The 12,098-nt window shown below is 37.6% G+C and overlaps 1 protein-coding gene across 9 annotated transcripts; it reads right to left on the reverse strand.

The window, feature by feature from the left end:
• Window positions 1-1,852: 1,852 nt before the first annotated feature.
• Window positions 1,853-11,939, reverse strand: mif (macrophage migration inhibitory factor). Of its 9 annotated transcripts, none has more exons than XM_055159136.1 (8): window positions 9,952-10,304; window positions 8,755-9,094; window positions 8,520-8,641; window positions 8,392-8,440; window positions 6,298-8,185; window positions 6,048-6,150; window positions 5,866-5,948; window positions 1,853-2,009 (listed from the first exon to the last, which is right to left on the reverse strand). In XM_055159136.1, exons 5-8 carry the CDS (start codon window positions 6,721-6,723, stop codon window positions 1,929-1,931), a joined length of 693 nt encoding a protein of 230 aa, XP_055015111.1. In that variant the 5' UTR covers window positions 6,724-8,185; window positions 8,392-8,440; window positions 8,520-8,641; window positions 8,755-9,094; window positions 9,952-10,304; the 3' UTR covers window positions 1,853-1,928. The 9 variants fall into 9 exon arrangements, with proteins under 9 accessions (XP_055015111.1, XP_055015109.1, XP_055015110.1 ...); XM_055159134.1 differs by lacking the exon at window positions 1,853-2,009 and having other exon boundaries at window positions 4,201-5,948; window positions 6,298-6,690; window positions 6,922-8,185; window positions 9,952-10,315; XM_055159135.1 differs by lacking the exon at window positions 1,853-2,009 and having other exon boundaries at window positions 4,202-5,948; window positions 6,298-6,392; window positions 6,468-8,185; window positions 9,952-10,318.
• Between the last annotated feature and the right edge of the window lie 159 nt (window positions 11,940-12,098).

Below are 12,098 nucleotides of genomic sequence, written 5' to 3' on the forward strand. Positions count from 1 at the left end.
CCCCACTTAACAGTTATGAGCACTGCTCCATACGCCACCAAACATATTTGCCCCTAAAACTGCCCCCCTGCCAGTGCAAGATAATCTCAAAACTCCTTAAGCACCACTGTTCATCATTTATAATAAATGAAATGAGCTTCATTAGTTTTTCACTTTTTAACATTCAAACTCTTGAATTTGTCTGTACATAAACATATTTAAAGAGCACAAGCTAAAATTTCTCTTATTAGGATCATGAATGGTTTGAAACTATTATTTATTAACTCTATGCAAGTTAAAACATGTAGAGAAGGGAGAGACATATTTCGTTTTAAGATTCATATTTTAAAAGCCACAGATTAGACTTTGATTTCAGCTTTCGGGTTCAGGAGCAGAAAAAGCACCTTTATCACCCAGAACTAAATTACTAAATTATGGGAATAATAAATGAAGACAATATAACATTTGATTAACTGCACAGTCCTATTTTATAATCAGTATAGCACAGTTCCAATGTATGAAAAACATACATAACCTGTTAAAAAGCTATACTGCAGTCAGCCTATTGGTTTTATCCACTGTAGCATCCTGCACAGACAAAGGTTACTGATTACTGAAGTGTATCATGTCAGCAGGTGCCATGCATCAACTGTCAGTGGCAGATGGGTGAATCTCTGGGCTGTGAACAAGAATCTAAATCAGGACTGAATTACCACTGAAAATCAAAATGTACTACCTTTGTGAGACTTATGTAAAAGGGATCAATTTACTACGACCTTCAAATGGACATGAGCCAGTTTAAAGTAAAATTTTGGAGGGAAAATATCTAGATTAGTGATTAGATTTGAGATATATGTTTATAAATGAATAAGTAGAATTCTGTTTAGAGTACAAATTGTAAACAACTCTGGGAGCATTAATACTTGAGAGAAGAATGAAATATGAAGTGAATGAATTATGCAACTAATGCAAGTATTGCATGCACTCCAAAACATGTCTGACAAGGTCTAAACTACAGGTCTATAAAAAGCAAAAAAACTATATACTAAACTGTATTATATATATTTTAGTGCACTATAGGCTGATATTTTTGCTAAAGAAGCTTGGAATAAACTGTGTGTAAATAGGCGGATGAGTCCTCTACTAATCGTCCATCATGTGTCCAATCAGATTCGTGCAGACGCTGTTTGGGACCTGACCTGGTGCATGCCTGACGCTCGTGGTGCACGAATCCTCTCCAACCCCCACTCCACTGCGCAGACACCATCACCATAGTAACCAGGGCAGCCCAATGGTGAACATGCACTTGTCTGAGCACACACAAACAAGACACCTGGAAAAGCCTTGTGGGAACTTTACATTATGGATGTTCTCTATAGCATCTGAACTAAAATTTCTTTCTTCTTTGTTAAATTTAAATATCTTATTTAATGATCTCAGTTACCAGGCCTACATGTTTCCAGCCACTTGCTCCTTATTATTTCCTTTCAGCTACATACATACTTGTTTGTATCTATAGGCTACTTTTCCAACTATAACTGAACCAGTTGCAGTGTGAACTGACAGATTATTAAACCAGATGCCCTTCCAGTCACAACCAGACACAATACTGTAACTGGTGTGTGCAAGGGCTGATGAAAACTACATTCATCTGTGCATTTTGTCAATTATGTTTGCCTAGAGTGCACGTGCTGCTTATTACATTCCTGACTTTGCATAATTTTGTTGCCTTGTGACAATAAAAGTGTATTCTAATTTATTTAAAATGTGAAAGCTTTACTGTGCCTAAAAGTAGTTACCTTTAAGTGCTTAACCTTCCTCTTGTGTTAGCTTTCCATCACCATCTATTGTGTTAACAGGTCGGTTTTGACCCGTGTTCTAAATCAGCTGTAAAATACACTTAAAGTAAGTATCTATCATCAAATTTGTTTCGTCTCTTGGTTACCTTGTTAGGCTTCTTTTTCCATGAAAATGTTGGTTTTAATGTCCTTGGTGGGGGCTTCAGCTCCTATTTTTGTCAGTATACCCCTCTATTTCAAAACAAAGAAAATGGTAAAATGAACCTCAAGAGAATTTAACTACATACAAGTTTTTTAGTGTTACTTGACTTTTACTGAGGGGTATTAGAACACATCTCTAAAATAATTTTTTAAAATTTTTTTTTCATTTTGATGTTCTTAACTATAGAAACATCTAAGGTGTTACGGGTCGATTTCGACTCATATATATTTACAATGAGAAAGAGGCTAAAAAGTTTTTGGGTTTTTTTACAATTGAACTTCATTATCAACTGCTATTACTACTTGGGTAAACCTGACACCTTTTCCTTTTACAGTCAGGTGAATTGAGTGGGGTTGTGGCTGTGGTCGTTGTGACTGGTGTTGAGGCACGGCTGGCTGAGGAGGACACTGGTGTGGATGGTCTTTGTGGCGTGGATGGAGCTAGGGGAGCTCCACAGTTGTCTGACCAAGGCCTTAAGGCCTTCTGGATCTCAGGACACCCTCTCTCTTTGCTCAGCATGCGCCCTGAATTTCCCAGGTCCTCAAGAAAAATTCTCTGCTTGTATTTTTTGTTTGAGTTCCACCCTTGATCGATGTGGGTCCACAACACAAAGGTATTATATGCAGATGCATCAACCATGTTGTTGAACACAACCATGGCCATCTTCTGGTCATTCGCTGGCAAGTATAGGTGACAGTCAGCTTGTCCAGGTTGTCCAATCCGCCTTTGTTTTTGTTATAGTCGAGGATAATTGTGGGCTTTCCTGATGACACGGCTGCATCTTTTTGGAGAGTAGACAAAAGTACCACACTCAGTATTTTCTTTGGACAATAGGAGACAACACTGGTGGTGTCTGTAAAAGTAAATCTTGAGGAAACCGAAGCCCTGCCTTTCACCTGCGAGATTTCAGCAGGCAGCTTAGGTTTATTTTTCTTTACCATGCCCACTATGGTAAGTTTCCTCCTAAGAACCTCTTGTCCAAGGTCATAGCTGGTAAAAAAGTTGTCACAAGTGATATTGTGACCCTGCAGTCCAGTATTCATATCAAGGACCACACGTTTTCCTTGTTTTTTTCTCAGGGATGCCACTCCCAGCACTGCCTGTGTTTGTGCAGGTAAACAGGAAAACAAAACAAAATGAGACTCCCCCAAAGCTCAAATTATTGGAAGAGGAGCTGGTAATTATTGCTTTTTAATCTAATTTTTATAACCAGGTCGAAACCGACCCTAACACCACAAAGGGTATATTTTTAACCAGAGCAGAGTTATTTTGTTGAAATAGAGATTCCTGACAAAGTCAAAAAGCCTTGATGCAATAAACTAACCCTGTGTGGTTCTTTTATACATTTTAAACCTAAAACGGGTCAGTGGCGACCCTAACACAAGAGGAAGGTTAACTAGTCAAAGGAGCATTGATCAACTCTTCCGAGTGGACTGCTATAATCACTTTACAACGGATGGGGGTGCCACACAGTAATGGAAAAATGCATTTAACCACAGTCTCTGGAGAAAGCGGGTCTGTATACATTAACCATGGGACTATACTGAACCCCTGTTGCCTTTGCAAAGGCACTGAATCTCACAGGTGTGTACTTAAACATACCAGCAACAGAAAATGACAGTCATTTCAAATCTATATTGTATTTATAAAGATTTTCTAAATTGTTTTGAAATCCAGCAGGCTATGTGTTATTTTCAGTCCTTAGTAGCTGCAGTTTACATATATTAAACTGTAGATATAAAGAGAAAACATTTTTAAATAATAATAATAAAAAAAAAGTATATTCAACCTATGTTCAGATCAAATCACTTCCTGCTTCATCATAATATATCACATGTCCATGGGATAATGATAAACCATGGTGAGCTTACTTAATGTTGTGCTACTATCAAGTAAACCATAAATACCGTCTGTATACACATACACAGACATTACAGTGTGGTCAACTGCTCACTTGTACTTTCTCAGGAAAAGAAGCTTATGGTATAAAAGGAGATTACACAAAATATACAAACAGTAAAGACTGGAAAGAATTGTATTCAGTTATTTTATAGTGTGCACCCTATTGGTTAGACTCCAAAATTTGTGACCCTGTCTGACCCATCACTGTACTTAAATTAGGCACTGACTGCAGCTTACTTAATTAACTCCACTGCCCTTTCTCATCAATAATACTTGTATGATTTGCCTGCCAAACCATGATACACGTGAACTTAACACAAACGATCTTCATTCACCTTTATACAAGCATTGGTTATCTGGTTTATTTTTTACTTTTCTAAATATGACAAGAACTAAAAATAGAAAATAATCCCCAGGTGGTGGATACAGGTGACCTTTGGGGGGAGGGGGAGGTCAGCGCAACACGTCACTGTGGGTAATGTTCAAATGATCCAAAATAAGTGCTCAGCAGCCAAGGGAATATATTAATATGCTTCACTCAGCATTTATGATGTACAAAAGGAAGTTTATGTATTAGACCAAAGTACTATTAATCATCACAAACATACACTGTAAAAGAATAAAGGATGAGGAAAATGAGAGTTAAATTATCTGGTGAACGACTGGTTAAACATTTGTACATTGAGGCCAACTGAAACAAGAAGTCATTATAATTGTCATTATTATTATTGTGAGAAAGCTATTCACAACATGGTATGCAGACGTGCAGTCACTTCTTTATCACGTTTAAGTTGACAGTTCCCCCTGCTGGCTAAGCAACAACATTGCAACAACACTATACCAATTCTTTATTTGCATTTGTCACATTAGAGGACTGACAAAAAAAAAATACTTTCGACAATATTGAGCAATTTTAAATAATTTGAGAAGAAATCTTAAAGCAAATTGGTCTATTATGTGTTATTAAACAAATGTACCACTCTATTTTTAATAAACCTATTCTTCTTACTTAACTGGAAGAAGTGAAAACAACACTGATACTTAGTTACGACAAATATTCTGTAAAATAGTTTAATACTAGCAATAACTGACTATACATTAACATTTTTAATCAGATTTCTACACTGATATACCACAATAATAATAATTCTCAAGATGGGCCTACATCAAAACTCCATAATGAAAAAATGCGTTAAATAAAACAAGCAATTTAAGTAAAGACCATTAAACAGTATCAGAGCCTATTTGAGTCTGTTGCAGATGTAATCCATTGTGAACTCTGTGTTTATGAACTCGCAGGTTGCCCTTGTGTGCGAACCTTTGCCCACATTCGGTGCAGGTAAACGGCCTCTTGCCCAGGTGCACGTTCCTCTGGTGGGCTCTCAGATTTCTGCTTCGGGCAAAATGTCTCCCACACTGGCCACAGCCGAAGGGTCTCTCCCCTTTGTATGTACAAGTGTGGGCCGTGAGCTCCGACTGGGTCAGAAATCGCTTCTCACAGAACTGGCACAAGGGCAGCCGGACCCCTGTGTGACAGAGGAGGTGTTGTCGCTGATGTGAAGGGTATGTAAAAAACTTTCCACAGTAAGGGCAGGTGTATGGGCGTCTGTTCACTAAACTGGCTGATGGACGATGGGTTAAAGACTGTAACTCCATGTTTCGCAGTGCAAATGTATGAAAGTTAGACTGTGGTCGGTCCCTAGATCCAAATGTTGGACCTTGTTTGGTGTGAGAAGTCAGTTCATTGTCTGATCTTTGCGCTGATTGAGCAATTTGATGACTGGATGTCAGATTTGCAGACTTGTGTTCCAGAAAAGTTGCATAATTGTCTTCTAAACATGTTTCATCAAGCCCAAATACAGTGTTTCTCTTCATTGGACCAGGGCAGTTAGATTCATTTGCCTTATAGTTTTCCACTGTAGAGTTCTGGGTGGAGCTAAGCCCTGGGACCCAGCCCTCTGTCTGTCTTGTGTCAGAACATACCTTTGGTGATATGGACAAAAGAGAAGAGGCCTCTTCTGCATTTAGTTGTGCTGCAGTATGAATACTTTCGTCCCTATCAGGCACTGTAATGACAAAACATTTGCAGTTAATATAAATATAAATTAAAATATTATTAATATTATTTTATTCAATAAAATGTCAATAAATTATTTGGCTATTACCTTCATCCTTGCATTGAGCTGGAGAGAACATCTTCATTTGTTGATTCAGTTCCATTTCTAACACTTGTATTGTAGCAGACGCCAAGCATTGTGACCCATATTGCTGGAAAAATACCCATATTCTTTTGAGCAACAATCTACATATATTGGCTAAAAAAATACATACAGGAATAAATATTATATTAAGTTTGACAGAATTGTGCTAGAATAAGCAGGACAGAACTAAAAAAATAAAAAATAAACAAATTACTTCAAGTTTGGATTCACCAGCTTCTTCGCGACCAGGGGACTCCTGAGACTCTGTCTTTATTCCACTTAAATTCAGATAGAGTCCATGGTCTTCATCTGTACACAAAACAGAGAAAATCGGACACCAAAACTGACACGACACACGAGTTATAAGAGTTATATTTCGCCTACCTGAAAAATCCACGGTGCTTGGCTCTTGTTTCACGCATAGTCCACGCTCTGATGTTGGCTCCTCTGTACATTTTCTCTGAACTTTCTCCAGCTCTCCTCGAAGGATGGTGATTTCATTTGTCTTCTCCAATAGCTCCGCCTGGTGTTGGCTCAGGCTGCTTTCAAAGATCTTCGCTATCTCATGCACTGCATTTGCAAGCAGAGTATCCATGACAGATGCCAACTGTGCATTGAAAACACTTTTAACAATCTCCATTTTGATATAGTCTGGACCAAGATTAAGTTTTAAACATAATCCATGTAAATTGTATCCGATGCTACGATGCCATTCCCATCTTTAACGAAATCGCATCAAAGACATCTGTAGGTGAACTATTAACAAGACACGTTCAACAGAAACTAATAATCAACCTGTTTACTTAATATATACATCAGATACTCAAAATGTACAGACTTAAGACATTTGGTACCCAGCTAAATGTTATGGCTAGATCCTCCGATGACGACGGCGCAAAATCTCGCGATAAGACCACGCATTACGCTAAAAACAGACAGCTGTAAAGAACATAGAAGCTTTTATTTGGTTGAAATTACATTACAATACTTGAATGATAATTGAATAATTGTATACAGATTAAAATCCAAGCAGAGATAACTACAACATACAATCAATATTTGGTTTAAAATTCAGTAAAACTTGTCATTTACGACATATGACATCAAATGTAAGGTGTCTAGCAGCGCAGTACAGTTAAGCCAGTTTCCAGTTTACTGAGCAATAGCAGTGGGGCACATCAACTTGTGCGTTTTGATATGCATACCATGAGTAGTAATACTGTGGTGGTTCAGAGCAGATGTTTTAGAAAATTTTTTAGAACATACATCACATGTGTATGGCTTTTCCCCAGTGTGTGAATAATAATGGTCCACAGCATTGCATTTTGTTACACAGACCTTCTTACAAATAACGCATTGAAACCCACCTGAGCATTTTCTTATGTAGATTTCACATGAAGATAAACCTTGATTGCCCTCAGTCTCATCCAAGGGTTGGGCCCAAGATTGTTCTAATCCATTGTCTGTGGAATTGTTGTGCATTTTTTTTGTATGCACCTTTAGATTCATTTGGCTGGTAAACATTTCTGAGCAAACTGGGCAGGCAAAATTACAAGAATGCTTCAAAAGTAGTGAACGTGAAGTAAACCTTTTCAGGCATTTTTTACAAGTCAATTGTTTGATAATCCTTCTAACAAGTGATGTGTTGCCTTTTTCAGAAATTTGTTTGATACTTGGGGGTTTTCCACTATTTTTAGGCAGTGGATTGGATAACCTCATTAATTCCTTGTAATATTTACATCTGCCCTCATGTTGCTTAAGAACACTTGGGAAAGGAAAGACTTTTTTGCAAGCTATGCATTTCTTGTGTGCCCGATCATGAACACGGAGGCCGAATGCTGTGTCAAAGACCTTTGGACAGAACCTGCAGTGGTACATTTGTCCTGTAGTACTGTCCTGCGTTCTGTGTCTCTTTCTGTGTTTGTGAGTTTTCTGTACTTTTCCTGACAGGCCCTTTCTTTGTATGGGTGGCTTTACTTCATAGTCAAAGGGTTCTTCTTTAATATCGACTACCTCAACTTTTATTATGTCATTTTCCAGCGGACGAATCCTTGGTTGGCCTCGCTTTCTTGGACCTTTGGGCTTGATTTTTCCATGTGAATCTGCACATGTAGAAACACATAAAACATTATAGAACTATATTACTGCATCATCATTAGATTTTAGATTAGATTTTATTGTACAGCGAAACTTCAATAGAACAAAACTGTAGCAGTAAAAATCCACAAGAGATAATGGTGAATTGGCCATACCAAATTAAAGCAAATCTCTTACAGCATTAATTCTAAAAACATTTTTAAGCACAAACCTTTTTTATCCCTGTTTTGACGTGGTCTAAGCCTTGGTTTTGTGATCTTCTGAAAAGCCATAAAACCATAAGTCATACAGTCTGTAGAAGCACACACATAGTGCACAGTATGTGTATAAAAACATTACCTCATGCTTTAATGGAATGGGCGACAGAGGAATAGAAAACTGCTTCAGCCGAACACTGGGACAAGGAATCTCCTGTTGGTCCACATTCTCAAAGCTCAGTGGGACACACCAGTCATCAGGTACTGCACAAGCATACAAAGAAGAGAAAATCTTTTTATATTGTTATGGAACAACTAAAACCATTGGCTGGAAGAACAAAAACACAAAAATAATACAATCTGCTGTGGAAATATACCTCGAAAATCAATTTCAGAGACAGCTGATTCTTCATGAGCACTTTCTTCAGATTCTTTTGAAGTTTCATAAATTTGTGTAATGCTCATGTTGGTTTCACTTTTCACTGACATGTTTTTGAGCTTAAACTCAGCTCGCTGCAGCTTCACTTTGAGATGAGCGATTTCTTCTCCTTTATGTGCAAGCTCAACCTGATGATCATGTAAGCTGTCCTCAAAGATCTGAGAGATCTCCAACACTGCAGTCCTCATCAGGTTCTCTATGGCTGTGGGGTTAGTTGGAGCCTGCGTGCCCTGGACAGACAGTCTGTCATCACAGGCTGCAAACGATGCTGATTTATTCTATAAAAAACAAATTTGACATTAAAGTTATAATGGCATACACACTGATACCTTACAGCTGATGTCATCAACATTCCCTGAGGGTGTGATGCCAACTGTAGGCACTACTCTACACTAGTATTTGTTTTTCAGTCACGCTCACTTTTTCATTGAAAATCAGACACCTAAACATGACCATGAAAGCTCGTATTGATCACAAGCTCCTAAAAATGTGTTGTATAAATCCATTTTGTATTTTTCTCGAGCTCTGAGATAATCTTAAAACGTTTTGGTTGTGTGTGCTAATGCATGTATTGTGTCTGCATGGTAATTGCTGAACATTCCACCATAGACATACATAAAGAACACCTCCAGCGTGATGTCACTGCAAAGTATATATAATATGCGTAACAAAGAGCCTTTAAGAGAATTGAACGTTACTGGTCAGACGTGCAAACCGTCAATAGACACGCATATTAGCAAAAACAAGATTAAAAGTTAAACAAAAGAGCAGTGAATAAAGACAATAAGATGCAGGGTCAGTCACTACTGGTAAATACATTCATCACATTAGTGTCAGAATTGTTTTGGTTTAACGCTGTTTAGCATCTTATTCGGCCTCCATTGGTTCCAAATTACGATAGCGAAAAATGTTTTAAAATATATACGGTCTAATTAGCACCAGAGGTCTACAGCATTTTTTCTAAACAGAACAGGAGGTATGAGAAGAAAAAGCTCCGTAATTCAGTGAGTGCTACTTAGACTGTGCGCTGCAGTCAACAGACAAACTTCCTGTTGTGTGGTGCAAAGAACACAAGTCCGCGGTGACGCTACTGCAAAATAAACACTAAACAAATAACACCAGTTCAATTACTCACGTTTACGGAAAGCTGCACACCTCATACCACGCAACAGTACATCATGACTTTACACTTTACCTCTAGATCAACAAAATTAGGTTGTTAAATTAGACATCATTGAACATCAAAACAGTCAGTTGCGTTCGGCCATATTTGACCCAACCGAAAAAGAGGGAAACGCGTAGATGAGGCGGGTTGGTGACAAAAAAAATCCTAGAGATGTCGTGGAAGTTGTGAAGAACGCGGCGGCCATCTTGTAATTGTACGAAGAGGAAAATTTTAAGAGGCATGTAAGCCAGTAACCAAACCTCAAACATTTCACAGAATAGAAAAAAAAACCTAACTAAACTAAACTAAAATTAAGTTACACTCATATTTTTGGGTCTTACAACTTGATAAAACTCTTACTGTCTCTTAATACTTACATAACCAAACATCTGCACTGTACTGGTTTAGGAAATTAACATAAATTATAAGTAGTATTATAGCATTTTAATAGCATCAAAGCAAAGCATAATGAATACTTACTTATTGGCGTCTGATAGCTGTATCACTGGAACTGGATGGCAACATAGTATCCATGCTCTAGACTCATATATGCTAATGCGGATGTGACGTATCTTAAATTTAATCACTTCTCATTACCGCCACCTTTAGACACAAAATGTTTCTCCTCCAACCCCATTCAGTGTTTAAACTTCAAAAATGTACATGGCACTTAAAAATTTTAAATCCAGTCGATTTTAAGTATATCTGAATTTGATCACTGCACATTCCTACCAAAAAAATACACATAATTTGCATTATATCTCCCAAATCCACTCTGAGTCAGTGAATGTGAATGATATTGCAAATAAAACAACACACATTTAGATTACAGGGTTTTATTAATTGCAGTTCAACTTCAAGTACTTTTCTAGTTCCAATTTCTTATTTCTAAACAGTTCATGAGACACTCTCTTAAGCCAACATGCACTATAAGCAGTATGAAGTATAATACAAAACTGGAATGATATTTTCTGTCTTGATTCTTATCTTATCAGAAGGTTTTGTTGTTCCAGCCCACATTAACTGCATCCATATCTACAAAGTTGATATAAATCCTAAAAGAAAAAGGAGGGGATATTAATGAATGTAATTGTGTGTAGTATGGACCTAATCACTATTGTAAATTACTATAGTTTCAGCTTTTGTGGCTTCCTCACCTCTCAGCAGGGATCCCCAGGTGTTTGTTGAGCAGCCCACATAGAAGTTTGGAGTATTTCTTGTTTTGGGCACCACTGATTTGTCCAATGCTGGTGAGTGAGCAGAGAGCACAAGGATCTCCCTTGTTTCCAAACATCATCTTTTGGTCAGGGTTGACTTGCACAGCAATGTACTGAACAGAATGCAGGACAAATTAGAATCAATATTAAAATGCACAAAAGTAGGCTAATAGTACAACTATTGATATCATGCTGGATTATTGGAAAAAAAAAAAAAAAAGCAAAAGCAAAATAATCTTCATTATATAGCCTAAATATTATCCTAAATATTATGCAAGAACACTAGAACTGTAGACTAAAAGAAAAATACACAGAAATCCAATTCAGTTCAACGTTATGCAATAGATTGCAACGGATTTTATTTGTTTTAGCAGATTACGGCTACGGGATAGATTTTATGTGTAAATCAAATAACACACCATATGTAGACAATATGTAAAACCTTATATAAAATTTCTGTATGCAAATAAGCGCTGTGAACCACCATAGATTATGCGTGTTAAACAGTTTCAAAAAGGAGACTACCTGTACAGGTTTACTCATCTCTTTGGCCAGCTCTTGGGTTGCCTCTGAGAGAAAGGTATCAGTCACCTCACTTCCGGCTACATTTGTGTTGACAATAAACATCGGCATGATTCCTGCTTTTCGAGAGATTTGATTTTTAGAAGCGACAGATAAGTGACAGATCAAGAGCCCCTAGAGCTTCAGAGCTACTGCCCAGTCTACTTCTACTGTAAAAAGCAGACCAGGCGCAATATAGCCTACTACTGTATTACTGCCCCCTGCTGTCCACAGAAATGTGCTAGCATTTTCTTGACAAACTTTCAGTCTTTATTTGACAATACAATTACAATCCCACTAATATGTGGTATATTCAAAACATAGCCATTTAGGTCTAAA

Source organism: Boleophthalmus pectinirostris, unplaced genomic scaffold, assembly GCF_026225935.1.
Source record: "Boleophthalmus pectinirostris isolate CB_2022bp ecotype Guang Dong unplaced genomic scaffold, ASM2622593v1 HiC_scaffold_23, whole genome shotgun sequence".
Classification (NCBI taxonomy): domain Eukaryota; kingdom Metazoa; phylum Chordata; class Actinopteri; order Gobiiformes; family Gobiidae; genus Boleophthalmus; species Boleophthalmus pectinirostris.

What these genes read in the sequence shown, in the direction of transcription:
- mif (XM_020927263.2), bottom strand. Translation starts at nt 6,723, where the DNA reads ATGGAGATTGTTAAAAGTGTTTTCAATGCACAGTTGGCATCTGTCATG. An exon ending in CTGGTGAATCCAAACTTGAA is followed by an intron (nt 6,151 to 6,297) that starts GTAATTTGTTTA and finishes GTATTTTTCCAG; the next exon opens with CAATATGGGTCACAATGCTT. An exon ending in AGCTCAATGCAAGGATGAAG is followed by an intron (nt 5,949 to 6,047) that starts GTAATAGCCAAA and finishes TTGTCATTACAG; the next exon opens with TGCCTGATAGGGACGAAAGT.